The following is a 26308-nucleotide window of genomic DNA, read 5'->3' on the forward strand; positions in this document are numbered from 1 at the left end:
ATTGTCTTTATCTTTATACTGTTTTGTGAGAAATTTCATAATTGTGAAACCTATAAACTGTGCATTGAATTTTTCAGTTGAAAATAAAGCAGTTCTGAATTTTTCAGTTGCTCTCCAAATATGTGTGTGTGTGTGTGTGGAGTGTGCTTGCGTGTACGCAAAACATTTGACTTAGATTTTGACTTTGATTTAACATGTTTTATGGAAACTTTTGAATAATTTATTTTTATATAATTTAGGCTATTTTATTTTAGTCTTGTTTTTAATACCATCAAATGACGGGACTTTCAGTAAGAAGCCATGTATTGTATGTATTGATTGATGAAAAGTTAAATGTTTAGGCCTTTATCTACCGATTACGATTATTAAGAGTTTCACAAAACGCGCATACATGACGTTTCACAACGTGCTGACATTTATCTCAAACGTGAGCTCACGATGACGTGTTTGACAATTAGCCGGAAGTGATGGTTTATATTGTAAAAAGTTGAATATATTAGTTCTCACACACACACACATACACGTAGTTTCGCTTCAGAAAACATTGTTTCATCAACTGCAGTCGTATGGATTAAAGTTGTGTTCGTTTTGCGTGGTTTTCGAAGCGTCAACCTGGAGGTATCAGAAAGAAACTCCGACCTTACAAAAAAAAAATCCTGCAGGAGCTACACACCACATACCTGCACATTCCGCGGATGGATTATTTTTCTACAAATCTCATCTGGGTTGCCATGAGGGTGAGTAAATGAGAGAATTTTAGAGAATTTTCATGACAAGTTGTGCTTGAAAACTTAGATTTTATTTACACTATTTACAATTCTTATGGTTGAACTCAATTGACATTCATAGCAAAATGTTCCCAATGCTGGATCTTACAAACATGAAAACTTGTTCTGTAGCAGTTAAAAATTATATTGTCATTTACACCCTGATTACCAGACTAGTTAAGAAACATGAATAGCATTTAAAACAGAAAAATATGTAGCATTTAACCCATTAGCCTAATGTCCAGACATTTCCTATTAATGTCTTTACTTGCACATCTTTTATATGAGCATATGTGCAGTGTTCTTTTGCAGTTTTTCCCACTTAAGATTTAATACAGCAACTTGTGATCGGTGAACCAAGTCTCTTGGTTGTTGTTGAAATCTCTTGGTTGTTAATGTTGTCCAGCAGATGGTAGTATTGCGCAGTTTTGGTGTCATCCATCCATTAATCTCTGGTGGGCGGTATTTCATTTCTGAGTTTGTAAAGCACACTTTGTATTTGGCAGTGATTTTAGAGTAGAACCAAAGTCTTTAAGGAGATCAGTGGGGCAGTCTTCGTGGCGATGGAGAGGGTGGTCTCCGCACTGGAGGCATATCATAATGCCCAGGAATGTGACTGTTGATGGGCAGATCATAATGATTCTGAGGTTCCTGCTCCACAACGTTGCCAAGGGAACTTCTGAAATGTTCTGAAATACAGTGAACAAATACTGGTGGGCTGATTTCAGTGTAGGATCTTTCACAAGGCACTGCAGACTTCATCTCCATGTAGCTGCTCTCCGGAGGACAAGGTGGCAGGCCAGGCAGATCTTTGATGGTGGCATATGGGTTCTCGCTGTTCAGAGAGCTGCTGCTCACTGCCACACATGAATCTTTCAACTCTGCAACCACCACAGCATGTTAGACACAACTAAGATAGAAGAACATATAGAAGAATAATATGTGGGGGACTTTGTTGTACCTACCTTTGTTGTAGTGCTTCCCGAGAGTAGCACTATGGCTGTAACTTCGATCAATGCCAAAAGCCCCTGCAAACACAATAAGACCCCATCCAATTTACTCGGACAACCGCACAGCACAGAACAAACTAAAAATATAGTGTGGTCATATGATGAAACTGTTTCCCAGTATCCATTACCTGGATCTTTAGGTGGCTCCTGGTGTTTCCAGCCTGGAGGAAGAGTTGCATTAGTCTCAGCCGCAAACAGACCTCTCCTCTCCCTCTCCATGTTCTTCAGACTGCAGAACAGATGATTGTTGGTGTTCTGTCAAAGCATGAGACACAAAGGAAGTCGTTTCTGTTATATGTGCAAAATTCTGGTTTTGTATACTTAAAGTTAAAAAAATAAATCAATACAAAAATAATTAATTAAGTATAATCTGTTTCTCTGCTCCAAAAACAGAAATGAGTAATAAAACTTAAATATGTAATCAATTAATTTACTTACTGCACAGCCCACCTACTGTTTATTAGAGGGTTATGCATAAATAATTGTTTAAAGTAAAGAATATCCAATTGTTATGGAAGTCAATTTCTTATAGAAGTGCATTTCCACCACATAAGAAAAACATGCTTTGGTAAATCATAGTTATGACAATTCATAATTATAATATTAAAAAGTAGAATTTATGACATAAGTCTTATAAAGAGATAAAAAGTGGAAAAGTATGAGATTTGTATTCATAAATTTGAATTTGATCTCAATTTTAACATACACTTTTTATCTCATTTTTACTAATCGACTTTTTATCATAAAATTCATTACATTGCAGATGCAAGGTTGAATTAATAGACTACATTCTGGGATACACTGAACATTTCACTTTAGTGTTTACATTTATTAATTCAGCAGGTGCTTTTATCTGAAGTGACTTACAAATTAGTAAAATCAGAAGCAATTTGTGACATAGCTAACAAAATTCATAGTTGGCTAATAACAATTTACATACTGTGCACAATATTCATATAGTAAGAGTAGGATGCTAATATGCTACTCCGAACATGGTATATACCATGTTATTATACATATAATACCATGATATTACTCACCTTGATGACTCGGTCCTGGTTGTTGGGCAGGTGTGGCAGTGGAGGTCTGTTCTGAGACAGCGTGTGGTAACTCGGGTTTGAGTAATAGTGATGGTAGCTGTGCGGAACAACTACAAGAAATAAGCAAATACCAAATAAAAATGCTTATAAATATATCAGATTTTCAGCATAACAATTCGTCATAGTCTTTCATTTGTGCAAATTAATTGAGGCACTACTGAAAGTATCAAAAACTCCCGTGGCTCATACCTGGCACAGCATACTCTGAACTGACAGTGCGGGTTGAAGAGAAAGACACAACAGGAGTGTTGCTCTGTTTGTCCTGTTGTCTGCGCCGATACAACAACAGAACAGCCAACAGGAGCACAACCAGAATCACCAGCACCACAATTCCTGCGATCGCACTCAACGAGTCCTTCTCCACCGGAGACACGGGCACCATCATACTCAGTTCTTTCTCTGAAAAACACACAGCCATTCACATTACACACACTGACAGACATTAACATTTCAGTGTTTAACATTCTGTCAACATGCAGAAAACGTACAGAAAAGCAAAGGTTTTTAGGCTGCTTTTAATACCTGGTTTGCAGTCCTCACCTGGTCCAGGTACACACACACAGTCTCCAGTGTGAGGATCGCAGGAATGGTTGGGGGGACATGAGCAAGTCTGAGCACAGTTAGTGCCGAACGTTCCAGTCTGACACACTGCAAAGACAGACATTTGGCCAATGTTTGATGAACTTGTATAGTGACAGACATATTGAGCCTGATCCAGGAATAAAAATGTATTTTCAGATGAGAATTACAATACGAGTTATTTATTCCGAAACCACATCCAGGAAATCTGGCGAACAGTCTTTTCTAGGAGAAACAAGTCTTAATATTCAACTTCAGCTTAATCATTGCAACACACTACGCAATAATTTTCTTACTCTGTATTTTTGTCTTGTTTTCCGGTACAAATCTAAACATTCTTCAATCAAGATATATTTACTTAAGATACAAAATGTTTTGTTTTCTGAGAAATGTATCAAAATTAAGTAAGGTTTTTGGTAAAAAAAAAAAATATCGGGGTAAATAGTGGGGTAATAAAAATAAATTGTATTCAAAAGAAAAACAAGTTTATTTTTCTTACCACATTGGCAGACATTTTTCTTGTTTTACCTAACTTCATTTTGATATATTTCTCAGAAAACTAAACGTAACATCTGATGTCACTTTGCATAAGATAATAAAGCCAGTGAAATCAAATAGTCTCTCATAGACAAGAAAACTCACATAAAGAGCAGTCCGGTCCAGTCCATCCGGCGGGACAGAGGCACAAACCATCCTGGTGATGACATGTAGCATTGTTGGTGCACCTGCACACATTGCTACAATGGCGTCCATACCGACCGATGGGGCAGGCTAGAGATCAAACAAAAACAGCAATTAAAGGATTTATGCAAGCCTTAAAATAGAGGATTATACTGTAGACAATTTGCTGCTATGGACGTTACAGGTTTAAAGAGATAATTCACACAAAAAGGAAAATTCTGTCATTATTTACTCACGTTCATGTTGTTCCAAACGTGTATGCTGTTATTTTTCAGTAAATAATGACTTCATGGACAACTTTGATGGTGCTTTTAGTGTTTTTTTGCCCTTGAAAGTTGTGGTCACTATGAACAGTCATTGTATGGAAAATAACTGCTAAAAATGACATGAGGGTGAGTAAATAATGGCTTTTTTTTTTTTTTTGCATGACCAAGTAAGTTTGTTCTTGTTTGTATCTAACCTTGTTCACACAGGTGTCCAGTATATCCAGGCAGACACAAACAATCGCCTGTTATGTGATGACAGGAGGAGGCATGTACACATAGTGGACATTGACGGCTGCACCTCTCTCCAAACATTCCAGCACTGCACACTACAAAGAAAAAAAGAGAACACGGTCTAAACCAGCTTTAATGTGACCTGAGCTCTCAAAGATGTCGATGGATGCACAGGTACATATTTACTCACTGTGTTGACACTGATCTCCCCAGAATCCGGGTTTGCACAGGCAGGTTCCCGTATGTGCCTGACAGGTGGCACTGTTGAGGCAGGAGCAGGTCTGGTTGCACTGAAGGCCCCACATTCCCTCTGGACACTGCTGTGTACAGCGTAGACCTGCAGAAGAAATCGGATGAGTTGCCTAAACTGTCATGTGCTGTTAGAGGTCTAGTGCCCTATTTTGTTAACTTGAAAAGAAGCAAAGTTTCATCAGTTTCACACTTCATTTTGTCTTAATTTTCTGATTATAAACGAGACTTTAACCTGATTTAATCCATCTTCTATAAAAACTTTAATAACTCTTTTTGGGTCGCAGATATATTTTTATGATTCTCTGACTGGTGTACATACTGTAGAGATTTCAAAATTACTATTATTATATGTACATGCGCACCACTAGGATACCAAACATATAAAGCAAGTCAATCTCAACAGAAATGAGGGGATTAATATAATATAATATAAAATAAAGGTCTTCATTGCATTATGGGTGATATCAATAGAGAGGAATAATTAAATGTGCATAGAATGGCACACTACTCGTACTATTTTTGTAGTATGCAATATGTAAACCATTCACAGTATGGAAATTTTATGTAGGCATGTGAACTTGACATACCACATTTGCTGATTTAGACCAGTGCATACTGCACAGAATACTGTATCCCATAATGCAATGCACTTGGCTCATCCTTCCATTTCCTGAGTGACTGCTTATCAATTGTGATTTTTAACATCACCTGCTTCACTCATTATTTGATCAGCCAGAAGCTGCTACTGCTTTAAGCATTTATCACTGCATGTTTTGCATATTATTTATTCGGTGGTATATACAATAGGCCTTACAAATGCAAATGAAGTCCTACCTGTCCAGCCCGGTAAACACAGACACTGGCCTGTAACACTCTCACATCCTTCATCATGCAGACAGTCACATTTGTGTTGACAGCCTGGACCGAATGTCCCGATCTGTTTATTCCAGAATGGAAATATTGATTCAGAACGATCAAGTAACTCTGACTCTGCCCAGTGAGATTATACAGCTCTAACATAATTACTACTTTAATTTGAATGTTGGCCATGCAACATGTACTCTAAGCAAAAGAGCTTTATGCATTTTTCATCAGGTTAATAATTTTTGCTGATGGTATCAAATTACTGCAGATGATTTGGGAGACAGAAATGCTGAACAGACAACAACACAGATGTCAAATTCAGTTCACAGGAGGAAAAAGTGTGACTAAAGATGAATTGCCTGTATCTCTGAACTGGTTATTATAAATCAAATATGTGCACTGTATGATAAAGACTTACTGGACAGGGCTCGTCACAGGAAGCTCCTCTCCACCCTGCGGTGCACTTGCAAGAACCATCGGCAGGGTGGCAGGATGCTCCATTTGCACACTGACATGTGAAGTTGCAGCCAGAACCCCATGTGTCCTCTGAACATGCAATAGAACAGTCAAGTCCTCTCCACCCTAAACACGCACACACAAAAACACTGTTGGGGTGACACTGTTCTATAAATAAATAATGTAGGTAGTTTATTTATAATATTTTTTATCGAAAGAGCATTAGTAAACAGTATTTTATAGCATTGTCCCCTTCAGTTTGTCTGTTCATTTGTCCTTGACTTGTTTACTGACTCACTGATGCTCTGGATTCATTGACCAGAACTTACCTTCTTTACAGAAACATGTTCCATCGATGGGAGAGCAGGCTATAGAGTTTACACAGGTACAAGGAGACAAGCAGCCCTTCCCATAGAAACCATCCTCACAAAGCTTCTCGCAGTGTAGTCCCTACATACACACAGGAATATTAATGTGGAATATTACGTGGTATTGAGGAAGTTATTTTGTTTGTGATTGTGTCTGTCCATTCACCGTGTATCCGGGCGCACAGTGGCACTCGCCTGTCACCGTGTCACACACCCCTCCATTCACACAGACGCAGGGCTCCAAGCAACCATTGCCATAGTAACCATGAGCACAGGTTTCATTACAGTATAGCCCCGCCCACCCAGGCTGACAGGTACACTCCCCCTTCAGAGGATGACAGCTGTAATATCCATGACACAATCAATACATACAGTGAAACGTGGGAAAATGACTCAAGCTGATCATTTTTGTTATCAAACAGCATTTGGTTAATAGAATGATCAATTGATTGATAGAACTAATTGGTCAACACAAATAGTTTGTCTTTGTTCTCAGCAGTGTTGTTTGCGTTAACTAAAACTATTCAAATTATTCAATGAAATTATTCAACAACTGAAATTTACTAACTGAAAATTAAACTTTGATAAAAAATTAAAACCGTTTAGAAAAAACTAAACTAGTAAATATAACAAAATTACTACAAATAAAATTAAAACAAAAACATTAAATTAAAATAAAATAAAATTCAAAATATTAATAAAAACTATAATAGTACATAAATCATACTAAAGTAACACTGGTTCTGAGAACAAAATGCGTGTAATTTTCTAGTAGTAGTTGTGTTCAGTCTGTGGCAAATCAAATTTAGTGATCATCAGTAACAGCACACCTGAGAGTGTTTTGTGAGTTGCAGAGGCAGTGGTGTTCACAGTGCATGCCGTAGGTCCCATCAGTACACATCCTGTGATCACAGCGTGGACCTTTAAACCCCGGCTCACACAGACACCCACCGTGGATGTTAAAACACCGTGCTCCGTTAGCACAGTCACACACACCCTTACAGTCCACACCGTACGTGCCCACTGGACACTCCAAGTTACACCTTCACAAGAGACATGTGTGCTCACTCAAGAGGGAATCATACAGTATAACCATGCTGCTCAAATAATTATCAGAGGCTTTCTGTGGATTTCCGACTTTTTCAAGATTTTCTAGAGCTACAAATCCATACCTACCAAATACTTTGAATGACCAACTACTGTACAACCAATAAGTTGTCATCAGGGCCGGCCCAAGCCTTTATGGGGCCCTAAGCAGAATTTTACATGGGGACCCCTCAGTGCCGCCAATACGACTGATTATGGTCAATGCTTGATTATTCACACACCCATTATCGATTCTATTTGTTGTAGCTGTGTTGCTTACATCATACCAATGTCTGCCTGTTATGTTTTTACCCTTCTACGATTTTTAATTGTAACGGTAGCAAACCCATAAGAGTGGTCAGGTGTTAATTTGCACTTTAACATTCAAAGTCTTACAGTGCTAAGTGGCGTACTTAATGTGGTGTACTGAAAAGTAGCTAAATAAACCAGGTGACAATGCATTTACGGAACAGAATGTTATTTTAACAACATAAATTATTAAACACACATCTAAAACAACAACTCTTAATCTATAACTAGCTAACTGAGGCATAGTGATATTGGAATATAGCAAGACCCCAATGGTAGGCTAAGGTAAAAAATGTTAAGCTGTTATCAGCACCAAGTTTATGAAACAGAAGCTTATTTTTATTACAAAAATATATAGACAGGAAAGTTATTTTTACACAGAAGACAAAAACTTTAATCAAAAACTAGCTAAGTAAAATATTATAATAGGCCTATATTATGATGTCAAGGCTATTTACGGATGTTTAATCAAACATGAACTTCCCTAAAACAAGAAGATACCCTACCTAGGCTATGCTAATTAACTAGTCAGCCAGGCCCCTCCCACCACAGGTTCAATTTGTACCCCCTCCACCCCCGAAATGCGATCGACTTTAACCCTTTGACGTGCCGCGCTTTAGCTGGCGCTGAGCCACAGAAAGACGCGCTCAGTGCTTTTCATACTGTTCAGTGTTTTCAACCGCTTTATTTAATTTATTTTAAGATTTCGGACATTTAAATAGACATTTCAATTAAGTACTAGCAAAAAAAGAAATTTATAGTTTGTTAAATACACACTGATTTCTATGGAAAGCGTCAATAATAAACCTTTCAATTAATATTTTATTCCTATCAAATACACATTGTGTAGGTAACCATAACGTTTACTCTGTTGTCTCCCAGTTCACTGGCCACTTACTTTCATGTATTTCGGGAGAAATGGGTGAATTTAGGTGATGTAAATTCGACAGATCCACACTACAGCATCCAGCGCGCATTATAGATCAACTAACATGGTCATTAATGTTGTTTAAAAGACAAAACAAATTAATTTACACATATTTGACAATCAGAATAGGCTGTATCATATAGTTCATGATTTAGATTAGTTAACAAGTTTGTGGATATTTTGAATAAAGAAGGAAAAACTAAATAAAGGTCATACATCTGTCATACAGCGCTATTGTGCCTGCATGTTGCGTCGCTATTGAAATAATAAGATGATACATATAAATAATTTAAATATTTAATATTGCTTTTGTTTCATGTACTCTTGGGGGCCCCCTGGTGGCCACGGTTTTGCCTTGGGCCGGCTCTGGTTGTCATTTAGCACAGTTTCTTAACTGGTGGGTTGTGACCCAAAAACAAGTGTCAGGTCTGTTCTGATAGGACTGCAGCTAGTAGGGAAAAAATCATGCAAAATGCAAATATTAAAATTATGCAGACCTGTCTCCAGTGTAGCCTGCATCACACTGACATTGGCCTTTTTCTGGATCACAGTGGCCTCCATTATGACACAAACATTCTTTAGCACAGTTTGGACCAAAACGGCCTGGTGGACACCTCTCAGTACACACTGCACCCTGAAGCAGAGAGAGAGAGAGGCTAAAAATGGACGTTCAACTAAGAAAAAAAACAAAAAAACACAACCAGTACACAGATTTCTCACCATCCAGCCAGGTGGACACAAACACACCCCTCTCCCCTGGCAGATGCCTCCATTCTGACACGGGCAGCGTACAGGACATCGGCTCGGCCTCATGCACGGCTCCTCGCACCTGAGCGACAGAGACATGTCACACCATATACAGTAGTGAGGTGCACAGTGAAAATCTGATTCAAAATTCAATTCAAACCTGGACAAACAATGATAATGTTTTAGGATTGTAAAAATGTAAAACTGCAAAACTTTATGGAGTAAAATGAAGGAATTAAGGAAGATTTCAGATACACACTTTTTTTGGTCACTAAACAAATAAGTACATTTGTTATAGTGACCATGTGAACTCCTTTGTACAAAAGGTCAGATTCAGATGATTTCTGAAATCATTTTTTCAATTCAACTTTTCATTCAAATTGGTATGCTGGTCATTTAATTTGTAATGGAAAGAAAATTCAATCTGAATATTAATTGTCAAATTAATACATGAAATAGCATATGCTTGAAGTTTTTTTCAACAGTGTTGTTATTGTTAACCAAAACCGCTTTCAGTAATTGCAATAAAATAAAATGTAAAAATATTATACAAAAAAATTAAATGTAAAAAACTGCATACATTTAAGATGAAGTACTACTAAAACTAAAATGGAAATCTGGAAAACTGAATTAAAACTAAACAGAAATCTAACAAATGAAGAACTAATAAAAATGGCATACGTACATAACTAAATTACTAAAACTTAAATGAGAATTAAAATGAAAATAAATTTTAAAAACCTGATAAATACTATAATAGCATATAAATAATACTAAAATAGTGTTGTTTTCCAGTACTAAGACAGTCAAATGAAATTTCCTTTGACTGTGTTTTTGAACTAAATGCAGCAAAGATAAGAAAGACTACTGTTTACTGTATATGATATGTGCCCATGCGTGACACAACATACTGTACTGTATATAATGTCAGCGAAATGCTTTAAAATAAGGATAATGTGAGGTATGTAAAAATATACATAGGCATATGTGACAAGAGTAAATTTAGCATTTGAAATCCTTCCATAATATACAGAGAGCAGTAAGAAGCCACATTATTATTCTAAGGTACTTCCAGCACTCACAGAGTTCCAGTAAATCCATCTCTGCACACACATTCTCCAGTGGTTTTATTGCAGGATCCTCCTGTTCCACACAGGCACTGCTGCAGACAGCCCTGACCGAATGACTTTGCAGGACAGGGGTCCTGACAGGAAGAAAATATGTTGAATTCAAATAATGAAACTTTGTTATATATTGTAAATTTAGCTTTTTTGAATATCATCTCCCAAATCACACAGTAATGTAAAGTTTTGAATGTATACTTCATCTAGACATAATATATTTTACTTGAATAAAAGCAGGTCGTTTAATAAAGAGGCTGTTGGTGTGGCTGTACCTGGCAGTGTTCACCAGTGTATCCGGCTGGGCACTGGCAGCTTCCTTTAATAACGTCACACTCTACCCCGTTCTGGCACTCACAGCGCTGCCTGCAGCCTGGACCCCAATGCTGGGCATTACATGCTAAACACAAACACAAATTCAGCTAAATCTGAGAAATCAGCAAACACACATATTAAAAAGTCTGTTCAGATGCATTTACAAGAAGCTTTTCTTTAGATTAAACTGGTTTTCTTATTGTCTTAAGTTGGTCTGACTGTGTTTGGTGATTTGAGCAAGTCGGCGCTAAGAGATTCCTGAATACTTCAGAGATTCTCTTGAGCATCCCTGGCATTTAGAGCGTAACAGATTGATAGCGTGATTGACCAGAGAATTTGTACGGAGCTCAACAGAAGGAATGAGTTTCAAATGGGAAATTTTACAGATGGAGTTTGGCCGGACCTCAGAGAGAGCTCAGGCCAGCGCTCACACAGGGATTGGATTTCGGTCATGACACAACCTAAACTGATGACACGAACCCTTTAGGGGTTAAGAAGAGGAATCCATAAACACACACTCATGCAGAGCATGTCAAGGAACTCAAAGAGATCATTAATCATCAGTGAGGTGCTGAGCTCATTTGGCTTCTACGATACTAGTTAACTTCTGTATTCCATTGTACTGAATGGTTTCTTTCTGTTTTGATAGGAGAACATGTACAGTATAAAAATTATATGTATTTATTTTTTATTTTATTTTTACTACCATTCATGTTTGGGGTCATTAGATTTACAATCTAAAATAACTGTTTTCTGCTTTAATATATTTTAAAATGTAATTAATTCCTGTGCTGGCAAAGTCTTTAGTGTCACATGATCCTTCAGAACAATACACAACAACAATGTACTACAAACTGGAAAATGTTTTCCTTTGTGTTTCTGAAACATTTTGCTTACAGTTGATAACGTTGTCAAAACAATCCCCCACTGACCTGCGAAAAAGACTACAATTGCTGTATTATGTATGCCAAGCCAGTAGTTGGCGATATCACTTTGAAAAGGAACACTATGCGCCTGCTCACATACTGTACCTATAGACTTAACACGCCATACGCATGCGCATGACGTCACTGTTTTCACAAATTTTTGTTATAGTTTTTATATATTCTGCAGAATGTTGCAAAAGGTTTATTCTATAATATCTTCTACTTCAGGACAGAGATTTCGAGTCCTGGGTTCTGACACTCTTGACAGCAGGGGAAGTGAATGATTCCAACACCCCACGTTCACATGTCAAGCTTAAGGAACTGGAGCTCACCAGCTGTCTCGATTCAAACACTGAGCTGACATAGTTCTAAAAGCTAATTCATACCACTTTAAACAGACAAGAGGAAGCCTCAGAACTTGATTGATTTTCAACTCAAGGCTGCTTCCATGAACTACATTACAAGTCCAGTTTTCTGTTCCCAAGCCCCTTTGCCCTAAAGTCCATCAGGATAAATCAGCATCATCTGAAATGACAAACTTGTGATGGAATATTATAAACGATGAATATGAAGCAGATCATTTTCACTCTCTTTGTCCATGTGAGTCACATGTTTATCTTGTCTGAAGATGAAAGTGAATTAAATATAAGTAGTTTTATCAAACAGCACGTTTCCAGTAGATATGCAATGTCTTTTTTAAATGTGGGAAAATTCCTCTCTAGTCCCTAAGAGAAAAGCTGTTGTTAGGTTAAAGGTCTTAAAAGGCAATTTCCCAGAAGCCCATCCTTAAATAGTTAGCCATGAATATCTTTTTAATGCGAAAATGCAGAACATTATGGACATCCAACTCTAAATGATGTTTTTGCTTTGTGCAGCATACCCTGTACCTTTTAGTTTATTCTGCAGGCTGTTTTGTATGATTACTTTATAATAGTGATCTTATTTGTATCATTTTAAACAGACAAGAAGTTGTATAGCAGTTTGATAGAGCTTGGCCTTTGGTCTTTCAGGACAGAGTGGAAGAAATGTGTATTTAAAACCTCAAACCTCTCTAATTTCCCACAAACCTCCCAACACACAGGCATTCAGGAAGTGTCAAGCCTCCTCCTGCCAATGCGAGCTAATAATGGGGTTTCACAGTCCAACCAAACAAAAAGCAGGACCAAATTAGAGAGAAGGGTCTTCTGCCTAGAACCAGAGCCTTGAGTTTCCATTACATTTATGTAAACTCCACTTAGGAGCCTGTAAGGCATTGTACTCTTCTGAAACCACAGTTTTACAAATCATATCAGTATTACAGACCAAGATACTACAGTAAACACTGGACGGTCATGTATTGGACAGTCAGTGTATCACCACAGAGTTGCAGAAGGTCATGAGTTGTTTAGTCATTTAGTTTCATTAAAAGCTTTTTATTTATTTATTTATTTTTGGCTTTTTTAAGTTACAGTATGTTTTCATAGAACATCAAACATAAAAAAAAATAAGAGAATCATACGACCCATTCAATTATTATAATAACCCAAAATTATAAAGTGTTCAGTTGGCTGCATCAGAAATCATTTTTGTTAATTTAAATAAATCTGATAAATCTCATATATATATATATATATATGTATATATATGTGTGTGTGTGTGTGTGTGACCCTGGACCACAAAACCAGTCATACGGGTAAATTTTTTCAAAATTTAGATTTATACATCATCTGAAAGCTGAATAAATAAGCTTTCCATTGATGTATGGATGGTTAGGATAGGACAATATTTTGACCGAGAACTATTTGAAAATCTGAGGGTGCAAAAAAATCTAAATATTGAGAAAATTGCCTTTAAAGTTGTCCAAATGAAGTTTGGCTATTGCTACAAATATACCCCAGCCGACTTAAGACTGGTTTTGTGGTCCAGGGTCACATATATTATGTGAAAACTATTATATGAAAAATGTTGCATTTGCAACTAACTGAAAAAAGTTTACATTGAAATACTGAAATTACAAAAACTAAAAACAATTAAAAATAAATGAAATTTAAATATTAAAAAGTCACAAAAAACTCAAAATTACTAAAACTAAAATGAAAACTAAAAAATCAAAAAGTTAAAAATGTCTAATATAAATAATATTAAAATAACACAGGACTGCATAATTTGTATGTGGAGAAATGGAGAAAAAAATGGAGATGCTTTAGAAACCTTAGCTGTTGCAAACTCTTATTTTTATTTTGATGATTCATACACATACTAAAAGAAAGAAAAGGAACAGAGTTAAGGAGAGAGCAGATGCAGAGAGAGCAGAGGGGGAAAAGAAAACAAGAGGAAAAAGAAAAGGGTGAAAATGGGGCCCAATAAAAATATGCGCAGCAACACTAACAGATGACGACACATGAAGCCAGAACACTCACTAGTGAAATGTCTCTCCTTATGAAACTGTGTGCAGTTTCAGGTATTAGATGAATTCTAAATATACTTATTACAATCAACATAGCTCTTCCTCTGTCCACCATCTTGGATTCATTTTTAACATAGCTTGTTACAAAGCATTATGCAATTAGAATTTAGCATAAAAAAGGTATCTTTAAAGAAAGCAAAGAAGTTCCCTGATTTTTAAAACAGCTTTCATGTCAGCTTTTGCACTTATAATGCTTTTAAATGCTGCACTTTTTGGTTGTTTTTGCGTGTCGGAATGAGAAGGAGAGAAAGTGTGGTGCATTACTCACAGCTGGAACAGTCTTCTCCACGCCAGCCGCTCTCACATTGGCAGCGATCAGGTGCTACACAGCGGCCATGGACACACTCCTTAGTGCAACGTGCTACACACACACACACACACACACACACACATAGAGCAGGAAGGGAAACCATGCATATTACTAATCAAAAATTAAGCTTTGATATATTTACAGTAGGAAATTTACAAAATATCTTCATGGAACATGATTTTTAATTAATATCCTAATGATTTTTGGCATAAAAGAAAAATCAATAATTTTGACCCATTCAATGTATTTTTGGCTATTGCTACAAATATACCCCAGCCGACTTAAGACTGGTTTTGTGGTCCAGGGTCACATATATTATGTGAAAACTATTATATGAAAAATGTTGCATTTGCAACTAACTGAAAAAAGTTTACATTGAAATACTGAAATTACAAAAACTAAAAACAATTAAAAATAAATGAAATTTAAATATTAAAAAGTCACAAAAAACTCAAAATTACTAAAACTAAAATGAAAACTAAAAAATCAAAAAGTTAAAAATGTCTAATATAAATAATATTAAAATAACACAGGACTGCATAATTTGTATGTGGAGAAATGGAGAAAAAAATGGAGATGCTTTAGAAACCTTAGCTGTTGCAAACTCTTATTTTTATTTTGATGATTCATACACATACTAAAAGAAAGAAAAGGAACAGAGTTAAGGAGAGAGCAGATGCAGAGAGAGCAGAGGGGGAAAAGAAAACAAGAGGAAAAAGAAAAGGGTGAAAATGGGGCCCAATAAAAATATGCGCAGCAACACTAACAGATGACGACACATGAAGCCAGAACACTCACTAGTGAAATGTCTCTCCTTATGAAACTGTGTGCAGTTTCAGGTATTAGATGAATTCTAAATATACTTATTACAATCAACATAGCTCTTCCTCTGTCCACCATCTTGGATTCATTTTTAACATAGCTTGTTACAAAGCATTATGCAATTAGAATTTAGCATAAAAAAGGTATCTTTAAAGAAAGCAAAGAAGTTCCCTGATTTTTAAAACAGCTTTCATGTCAGCTTTTGCACTTATAATGCTTTTAAATGCTGCACTTTTTGGTTGTTTTTGCGTGTCGGAATGAGAAGGAGAGAAAGTGTGGTGCATTACTCACAGCTGGAACAGTCTTCTCCACGCCAGCCGCTCTCACATTGGCAGCGATCAGGTGCTACACAGCGGCCATGGACACACTCCTTAGTGCAACGTGCTACACACACACACACACACACACACACACATAGAGCAGGAAGGGAAACATAAACAAAATACAAAAACAAACCGGTCAAAACCATTAAGGTAGAGGTAAAACATCAATTTAATACTCACGAACGCATTTATTTCTGCTCTCATAAAAGCCACGACAGCACTGATACCTCCTACGATAGTCCATTTTCACCACCTGCCTATAAAGTGTTTTATAGATGATCCTGGAGAGTGAATGAGAGAAATAAAAGAGTTTAATAACCTTCATTTTAAACATGGAAAAATACACAGTCTGAATGCAAGTACACCACACAGTAGTCATTATTTCATTATCACAAATCAGCTGTTGTTGGAATATAGAGACTTCTGATTCAATAGTTGTCTTGGATCAACATTTGGCACCTTTTTTACAGAAATATATAATATTTAGAAATGTATTAAACATTCGGTACCCTTCCCATTCGCCTTATTTCAGATTAAACTTAAAAAGGCCTTTGGGAACCGCCGTAAGACCGGCAGGGAGAGCGAGTTTCCATGCCAGTATCCAAGTAATTGTGATGCTGGCATTCACACACACTCCCTATATTATTAAAGGGAGCGTGTGTGAACGCCAGCATCACAATTACTTGGATTCAAAGCAATTTTCAGACTCCACTGCCAATTCAGTCTAAGTCATAAGTCAGCTCAGTGTAACTGTGAGCAAATGCTTGAGTGCATGTATGTTTGTCAGTGTATGTCACCTGTGCCGGGTGCATTTGTTAGCGCTCCAGGGTTCAAAGCAGGTCTCTTCATATTTCACTTGGTCGAAAGGTTGAGCATATGATTCCTTCACTGAAGTGGTGAAACTAGAAAAGAACAAAGATTTTGTCATGTTCACCAGTCACTTGTTATTTTGCATCATTCAACTTGATGTACAACACAATAATTGCTGGAAATGTCCCGGTAGAGTGTTTTGGGTTTTTGGAATGACAGTTTTGAATTTATGAGTAAAATAAGGTCTGTGGTTGAGATTACTTGGAAAAGGATCTCACATATTCTTTTCCCTACATAAAAAATGTAGACTTTCTGACTTAAAATATATTTACATTTAAATTTTAAGGTTTAATGATTCACAAATACATTTTAAAAGCTGTAAAAATTTCCATCCATCCATTTCCAAACATTTTGTCCTATAGGGTCACAGACATTTTTTTATATAATATAATATAATATAATGTTTAAAACATGAAGTATATTGTCTGAAACAGGTCTTGATATGTTTTGCAATTTTGCTTCTTGGGTAACATTTGGGTATCTCGTTTTAACAACTATATTTAGATCCTTTAGACTGAGTTTTACATTTTCACATTTTGACTGGATTTTTACAGTGTTGTTATTGTAGACATTGATCTACAACAGAAGTTTTGGTTGCCAGCATGCATTGGAGCAGATCATCTCTATTGGCACTGGCTTTCTGTGCTCTATATTGGAGCAGATTATTCTTACCTTTCCCATAAGCTGCAAACATTTGGATCTCGGGGGTCCAAAGACAATGACAGTTCACACACACAGCCCAAGACAAACAGGACCACACAGATCTCCGCCGTCTTCATCCTGCTGTAAAGAGAAAAACAGTCAACTAACTTATAAAACACTAAAACTCTGCCTATCACAACTGTTGATGTGACACTGCAAGGCCAATGCAAAACTCTCCTTCCATTTTAAGACATATTGAAGCCATCTGGTTTTATTTATGAGGATGCTTTAGGCATTCCGTAGGAAAGGGAGAGACAAGCCTCCCATGGTGAGGATTTCGGAAACTAACAGTAACTTTATGAGCACATGCTTTCACACACACACATACACAGGACACACACAGTCTTCAGAGCAATCTCAGGATACGTACTGGCACTATAAGGAGTCTATTCCTTCAGTGTCAGTGTTAACAGAGGTCTTCCCTGTCTGGACACCTATTGGAATTACTATTGTGTCTAGCAAGGTTAGCAAAAATCATGTGGAACGAAAACATGGTGTTCTGTCTTATAAGTAAAGTACTATATATTGAGCAAACATAAAGTATATAAACTATAATATAAACTTTTTTTGTATAGTACAGGGTATTAATATTAATAATATTATTTTGTTTTATTAATAGACACATTTCTAACTTTTATATTTTCCAGATAATATTTTACATATTCTTTTTCTAATGTTTTATTCACAGATTAAATGACCATACATTAAAATATATACAGTAGGTGTCTTTATATTTTAGGAAGGGGGTTGCTCCCAAGGGGAACATCATTTCTGGGGGTCTGTGGCATCAAAAAAATGTTAAAACCCCTGGTCTAGTAGACCTTTTGAGTGAAAGAAACTATCTGAAATTATATTGAATCACAAATCATCACTGCCTGTTTGGTTTGAGAATGAATAAAGAAACGCAAACTTTGTGCAATAACACTGAAACCTCTGAAAAAGTCATATGAAAAGTCAGTTCATCACCACATGCAAATCCTAAATCAAACTAGACACAAACAGAACTAAAGAGACCAGATTATTGTGGGTAGATGTCAGGTTTTCATTAAGAGCTATAGGATTTTATAGGTCCCCTTACTGGGGTGGAGTATATTATCCCTGTTCTTTGTTTTTGTTTTTTTTCCCCAGGGCTTTGTTAGAAAAAGTGTTTGAGACCACATTAGGATTCCTGTGAGCTGAGAAACTAGGAGCATATTTAATGAGCAGCGCACCACGACAGAGAGTCTGTGACAAACAAGTGGTTTAAATCTGAACCTGAGGCTGCATTAATTGCATTTACATCTAAGTAAACAACAGTTTTATGCTGGAGCAGATGGATTTTTTTTGGAAATTGTGTACATCTCTAGCAGGATACTTGGCTTGTGCAAGGATGCTGACTGTTCAAGTGCTACCTCAGTACAAAATCCATCACAATAAGTTTATGACACATGCAACGTTAATATAAAAATATTATTTTTTTAGCTCAGAAAGCAGATGCTATATCTCCATCTAGGAGGATGTAACAAAAAGTGAATTTAAAAACATCTGGAATTGGTCTTACTCCCGAAATAAGTTTCCTTTACGGTTGATTCAACATTACAATTACATTTCATTATAGTAAACAATAACCAATAATATTTAAAAAAACATAAATATATTTTATATAATTATATTTATCTATAATTATAATTATACAAATTTTAAAATATACATCACAGTAATGGTTCCTGACTTTTTGTTATGACCTCAATAATGTTTCACTGACTGATTCAACCTGGTAACTAACGAGTGAGTATATCGCAAATCTTTTTTTGAGTGACTTGTTAAAAAGAACCAGTTCACAAATCAGACATCATGGCACTGTTCGTTCGTTGCTGCTTGCAGGAAAACTAATTTTGGCACCAATGGCAACTAGATTTTTTTTGTAATGTTGTCCATTTGAGCCTGGAGTTAGTTCCATGTAAGATCCAAGTGAGTCTGATCGCTCTTGCTAAACTGTTGCAGGGCTGCAGGGCTTTAAAAGGTGCAGTATTAAACCATGAGCTGATTTTAATGAGCCGAACAGATGCGGTGCCCGCACTCGCCTGCTTTCATGTGGACAAATTATGTGGAGGACGCATTACACGGCACAAACGAGAAGGGGAGAGAGAGTGCAGGATTTCTTTCATCAACATTTTGTTTGCATCTGACACCAAGGATTGGTGCCACATTAAAAATGAGTACCATACGGCAGGTTATTTTTAGAGGACCCACTCACAAATGTCAAACGCTCCACATCTGAGTAGTAGCGTGAGTGAGAGTGTTCTGATCACCCAAACCAAAGACATTCTGTCATTTAAAAGGCCCCAAAAGGCTGCTCCTGGGTGAAGATAAGAGCAGAATGGAAAATGAATGAAAACACATGTAGTCATCTCTTTCTGGCTGGTTCAGTAAAGTGCAGTCCTCATGCTCGGGAAGAGTCCAAAGTCAATTCACAGGATTATCATTCACACAAGATATAAGCTTTTCATGCAGTTGGATACTGTGATTGAATTTCCATGGTTTTAACTGTTTTATTTGATATGACAATAATTTAAAATCTAGACAACTGGGAAAACTGTGTGTGCGTTGGTATCTTATTATTGTACAACAAACAAAGCATGAGACGTGATACCTGAAAATGAGCTCTCATGAACTGGTTTTATTTAACGAGCCAGTGAAAAAGATTCACAAACAGCCTCAAACTTGCCTGTGAATTAGTGGTTTGAATCAGACTCAGTAAGCGAATCGTTCAGAGCCATCACAGATTTCACAACTGAATTTTGCTCAATGTATCACGAGTCATTTGTCTGTTACATCCGATTTGACATGAAAGGTAATTGTTTCTGGGTCTATACCTTAGGTTTTAGAGACTTCTCAAATAGTTGAATTCAAGAACAGCATAGCTAGTGCTCTTACTATTTCTTTCTCAACTAAAAAAGTAATATGCCTCTTGAATGTTTCATTATAGGAGCTAATGGCTCTTTCGTGTGGAGCTTTGCTTTGGCCATAGTGTTGCATCTCATGCTGTTTTTGAACATCCTGCAGTGTGCACTGTGGTTTTAAGAAACTGTCAAGTTAAAAATAGTCCAAATTTTAGAAAAGCCTCTCAAGATACCTTAATTCTGATCTATTTAGCATCTCCATTTAGTGATGAAATGTTTCCGATTGAGGTCAGGTGAGCATGAAACTAGCCTAAGAGTACCTTGTGCACTTTTTGCAAACTACTTTAGGAACACTAATAAAAAATAAAAAAAATGTTTCTCGTAGGTCTATTTCAACTTTGATTAGAGTGAATTAAATTTAGATTAAAAACTCTTTAGGTTTTAATGCTGGTGCATGGGGTTATTATACCCAGAGGTACATGGCATTGATCAGATTTTCTTATTTCCTTTCCTGTCCCTCTCCACGACTGCTTGAGGCTGCATGCTAATTTAAGGAGAAAATATTAGTCATTATTTGGAACAGAGGGAAAGGAAAATAAGAAGAAAAGAAAAATGAGCCATCAAAAAAGACAGCCAGAAAGACAGGGAAACAAAAAAGGAGAGAGAGAGAGGGGGGAGAAAGGTTGCATAATAGCTCTCCGCATGCATAAATAGTCTCTAATATAACATCTCATAATAATCATTTCAGTTCTCCTCCAATTCCACAGACCACTGACAAATGTAGCAAAGAGCAGATATCCTGGCAGGATCCAACTAACACGCGGTCATTCAAGCAAAGAAGCACATATACTGAAACTGCCAAATCTGCTATGAAGTATATTGGGGAAAGGCTGGAAAATGAGAAAAATAAGCTCTTAAACAGTCAACATGTCTTTCTAAATCCGCTGTTAGAAATCCACTTCAACGAAGAATCAGATTTGTGTATTATTCGTAAAAATAACACATAAACCTCTACGCCCCTCCAGAGAGCATCCAAAACTGACATCAGAACTTGGAAGATGCAGGACTGAACACAAATTCATGGCCATTCGGAAAGCCAGTGTATTTGGCCCTTCCGTTTTAAAAAAGGATAGTGGCAACACAACAGTAACCAGATCTTTGGGAACACGGCCAGCTGAAGCTTATCTGTGAGTGAGGTCATACCGCATGCCTGCTCCTCAAAGCGTGTGTTCATACACACAATTTATTGTTGCAGTTTATTTGACATTGCAATTTTTACATTTCATTAGATTTAATTGGAATAGTTTGTTGTACACAAGCAGAACAGTTTATTGCTCTCTGGAGTACTTGATGGGTCAGTTTCGTACACTTAAAAATTGAGTGCAGGATTTACTTTGAAACTGTTTTCAATCGGAAATTGCTAGTAAATTTCACAGACAATTACAAAGAAACTGCAAGTAACACGTTGAATTAAACATGACATTTTTGAATAGTATTTTCTGATAAAACATACTCCAATAATCTTTATTTACAACTTCAAAAAATATTTTGTACATTGTATAATGACCAGTAAACATTATACTTTAAAACTAATCACCAATAATAGTCAAACCAATATTTTTTTATTTATTTGGTAATGAATAATAAGTAGGATATTATACAGTCAGCCTGTCATTATCAAAAAATTAACTCTGATCATTATATATCATTATAACTCACACTCCCGTCTTACTCTCTCACTAATGACATTTTTTTCTAAGCATTATTTTTCATATCAGTATTGGTGGTATCTGGTACAGACATGAATACTCAGAGACGAGAAATATTAACTTCTTCTCCATTGTAGTACAAGTAGGATGTGACAGTTTGTTGGTGTGTTATTTGTCCCGCCCCTCCTCCACTGCGACTAGACAACTGGATAGAAAGTGACAGTGATAAACACTGCATTTTCCACAAAGTTTAACATTTTTCAACACTCTGTGCCGAACACAAAAAACCGCTTCCATTGAAAACAATTGAAAAATGCACTAGGCTCAAGAAAAACACTTTGGCGGTCTCACACCCTTATTCTAATCATAAGTTTGCTCAGCAAACATCAATGACAGTTTAACTTGTCCGTGCTCGCAAGTGACAATGATATAAGCGGCATAAATTATTTTAATGCATACCTTCGCATTGAGTGGATCTATGCCTCAATGTTGTGCATTAAAATAGTTTTATGCACACCTAGCCATGCATTATCCCTTACATAATAGCCTGACTGTAAATTATTGATTGTTGTTCGAGCTAGTACACATTAATTCAAAGCCAGAAGGAAACCGAGTTCATGACTGCAGTAACCACTCAAACCAAAGTCAAACTCAGTTTCAATCACATTCAACCTCATAAAAACATCTCAACAGTCTGAGAGTGAGCGAAGGGTTGCTGCTGTCTATTATAACAACGGTACTGTCGCTGACCCGCTCCTGTTCTGGCAGTACGGATGTATGTTATTTGCCACACCGTTGTTTACCTTGCCAGAAAGAGACAGAGAGATGAGGTAAAGGAATAACGCAGAGCTGACTGTCATCTGACCAAAACCCCAGTCCTGGCTCAGACACTCTAACTCCAATTAAACCAGTAAATCTAAGTTACGGTAAACTGGCATAAAAACCCCATAATATAAAACATCTGGGGCTGAATTTCAAAACACTCTCAGCCTCCGCACCACAGAGTGTTTAGCTGGTTATGGTCTGGGTTCAGTGTAGCGCCACATAGTGTGTGTCTATGTGTCTTTAAGTATGGGGGTGAGGGGTAGTGAACCCTTCATCAGTAAACCAGGGGTTAGTGAGTCAGTGCAATATTGTACCCATGTTTAAACGTTTTTCCATGTTTAATGCTACACTAATCTCAAAGGCTGTGGTGATGTGTATTTCTATGGTAAACGCTTGGGTTTGGCAAACCCCCTGACTCACTATGAGTATTTTGTGTTGCAGATTCATACTGTAAAATCATATGTTTATGTCTCTGCTAGAAAAATAATTCTCAGGCCAAACGCTTCATGATTTGAGCTGGCTGTTTTATACAGCTTGGTGCAATTTTATTTACGCACATTACCTACCTCATAAAAAAACATTACAGCCACACAGGAAGAGCAGAGTTTGGTGGGATTGTGGGAAGGCGTCATATAGGGACCGGGTCTAAACCGCCAGAATATTCACTTATGGGCCATACAAGCCATAATTACACTGGAAAACCACAAAAAACGGGCAGCTAGAGTCCGTTCTGATGCATCTCAAGTGACAATGGATACATTGCAGTTGAAATGTGACTTTGCAAAGACAATTCATTTAGATTTGTAGGTTAAAAATATTGTTTTTATTTTAAATTGAAAAGTGTTTTAAATTAATTTAGTAACTAATTACAGAAATTATTTTATAATTGTTAAATTTAATTATAAAAATAATTATAATTATTTTATATACAAACTCATAATATATCATTTAAATATTATTATTTATTATTTCAATTCATTAGATTTATATTTTAAATATCTTCATTAATTACCATAACCTATAGACCAATTGATGATTAAATCTGAACTCATAGTTTATTGTTATTAAGACATCCCTTATATTGAAAATTGTTCTGTATATAATTCATAGCATTATATCGTGTAATTCAGATTTATTTCTTTGCCTGGGATACTGTTATTTGATTTATCTGTCATTATTCAATTATTCACCTAACTGTGTAATGGAATATTTGATTTAGTACTTTACATTAATGATGTTCTTTTCAAAAAACAAATAATTACAAATACACACTGTACATTTTCTCCTAATCATTCTTTATAGTGAGAGAACAACAGAAGCATCTTCACTTTTGATGTATAGGAATAGCTGGAATGTTTAACTCTGAACTTTGAGGTGAACACTCTGAACACTGTTCAGTTTTCACAGACACTAATTTCTCCCCAAAGTTTGTCTTTCTGCCTCAAGCTCTCAGTTTTTGCATTGCTGTTAGAATATGCCACAAACACAGCACAATTCGTTCCTTTCTGCAAACAGCAATACGTTCCTGTTTTTACTTTTAACAGAAAACACAGAGCTTCGAGGGGAATGGCTGTTCACAGCACAGATGGATTTGTAATACTGTTCTTCACAGTATGAGTAACAGAGGTCTCAAGCCCAAACACTCTTAGCAGATGAAGTGACATGTTGGTTGCTGTCTGCCAACCCTAAGCTAAAACCCCCCTTTACCAGCTTTCACATGCTGTTGCCCAAGTAATTGTGATGGAAACCATATAAACACCACTGTAAAGAACTGCTTGAGAAAGAAAATCTGAATGACTAAACACGCCTCCTAAAATAACCATCAAGTGCTTTTGTATTTATGTATTACATTTAAAGACCTTTCTGTTTCTAGTGTTTTTTATTACATTTTATTATGAAAATGCTATTTTTTTTGTAAAAAAGTATTTTGTCTATATAAAGTGCGTGTGTGTGTCTCAAGTATACATACGTGGGTTTTCGATCAGCTGTTTAGAATCAGAACTTGCGACGCTAGGCTCGTGAATGAATCACTCTTTTGATTGGTCAAATGGGTCAGTTTGATTCATTCTGACTCATGCACTGAATCGTTTGCAGCAGTTTCTCACATCAAAATAGTAACGGGGCATTTTATAAGACATAAAACAAAAGAGCAATCAATGAGGTGGATATGTAATTACAATCCTTTGTAGGAAACAAAACTTGCAAATGTCTGTCAATTTAATCATTTACATCCAAAACGGTATCAAAAAAGAGTGTCAAAATATGGTCACACTTTTTTGAAGGGGGTTTGTGAGATTACTGATGAAAGGCTAGAAGGTGGTCCTTGACAAAAAAAAAAAAATTATAATCCCTGTTCTGAAACCATATAAAAGCTTTGAGAGAGCAGACCCAAATTTAAGGTATTTACAGCATTAAGTTATTTACGGCATTGATTCTTTTATATTCTTTGAAATTGTGTTCTTTTAGAAAGCTCCAGTCCCACAGTATTTGCATAGAAAAGCACACATTTCTTCCTTTTGTGCTTCAAAGACAAAATTCAAACAGGTTTACAAAGTGTTTACAGTGTCTGGCCTCATTGGGTTTGGCTATGGAACAGAAGCTTATGTCATGCTCTGCTCTGCGGCCGGTCTGCAGCTCCTCTAAAAAGAGAAAAACAGGATATGTGGGGGCCCTTCCTCCTTTATCGCTCTCTCTTAACACCCGCCATCTCTCTGGGGTCAAGACACCACTCTTCTACACTCGCACGGCCAAGACCGACCTGACCGCTCCGCATGCATCGAAGAGCCCGATTCCAGATATCCATCAGCAACCACACCCCTGCATCCGCTTCATGTATCTCGGAAGCAAACTTGACCTTGTGTGTTTTTTTGTTGGTGAGTGGCAACCGATTCTAGTCCCAAGGTGGGTTTGTGCCCAGCTGGCTTATGTCATACTCGCTATATCAGCATGACTGGAGGAAACTACAGTCGCACAGATACTACGATAAGGCCGCTGTCATCACATGCTGATGCATGTTTTGAAGAGTCAGAGAAGACAACAGTCGCCTATAAACAGAAAAAGTTTCTCATCAGGGTGTGTTTTGTGAATAAAGGCGTTTTAAAGCGGTGTAGTCAGTGCGACCAAAAATGGACAGATGAGGCTTTATTTTTGGCTTTGTCTGTTGTGATATTTCAGCATGAGTGTTTTAAGTGGTGTTAAGTTTTCTGCCATTTAAAGGCATGGAGTCGAGAGCTCCTGAGGCCTTGTGGGGGACCTCACAGTTTGACAGCTGGTTCCTGCTAGACATTGTAGACCATATAACCACAGACTACATGACTGTGGCTTCACTAGGCCTAAGACACGTGGTGGCCAAACAAACAAAACACATTTCTATACAAACACAGGTTTATATATATATATATATATATATATAT

The 26308-nt window shown here is 36.7% G+C and overlaps 1 protein-coding gene across 1 annotated transcript in view; it reads right to left on the reverse strand.

Annotated features, from left to right (window-relative positions):
• Nucleotides 1–1273: 1273 nt before the first annotated feature.
• Nucleotides 1274–26308, reverse strand: part of LOC107732476 (platelet endothelial aggregation receptor 1-like) — a 33691-nt gene continuing 8656 nt past the window's right edge. Inside the window, exons 2-23 of the mRNA XM_016543821.1 lie at nt 17450–17560; nt 16705–16809; nt 16088–16188; nt 15876–15968; nt 11041–11165; nt 10727–10848; nt 9618–9726; nt 9395–9531; nt 7405–7617; nt 6741–6915; nt 6536–6656; nt 6169–6332; nt 5721–5823; nt 4825–4971; nt 4598–4729; nt 4099–4227; nt 3400–3525; nt 3067–3276; nt 2818–2927; nt 1906–2032; nt 1733–1795; nt 1274–1648 (exon numbers count right to left, since the gene is read on the reverse strand). Coding sequence (XP_016399307.1) covers nt 1308–1648; nt 1733–1795; nt 1906–2032; nt 2818–2927; nt 3067–3276; nt 3400–3525; nt 4099–4227; nt 4598–4729; nt 4825–4971; nt 5721–5823; nt 6169–6332; nt 6536–6656; nt 6741–6915; nt 7405–7617; nt 9395–9531; nt 9618–9726; nt 10727–10848; nt 11041–11165; nt 15876–15968; nt 16088–16188; nt 16705–16809; nt 17450–17556 — 3060 coding nt within the window. The 5' untranslated portion in view covers nt 17557–17560 and the 3' untranslated portion in view covers nt 1274–1307. The remainder of the gene's footprint in view (nt 1649–1732; nt 1796–1905; nt 2033–2817; nt 2928–3066; nt 3277–3399; nt 3526–4098; nt 4228–4597; nt 4730–4824; nt 4972–5720; nt 5824–6168; nt 6333–6535; nt 6657–6740; nt 6916–7404; nt 7618–9394; nt 9532–9617; nt 9727–10726; nt 10849–11040; nt 11166–15875; nt 15969–16087; nt 16189–16704; nt 16810–17449; nt 17561–26308) is intronic.

The sequence above is a fragment of the Sinocyclocheilus rhinocerous genome, unplaced genomic scaffold (genome assembly GCF_001515625.1).
Source record: "Sinocyclocheilus rhinocerous isolate Xijiao unplaced genomic scaffold, SAMN03320098_v1.1 scaffold3081, whole genome shotgun sequence".
NCBI lineage: Eukaryota > Metazoa > Chordata > Actinopteri > Cypriniformes > Cyprinidae > Sinocyclocheilus > Sinocyclocheilus rhinocerous.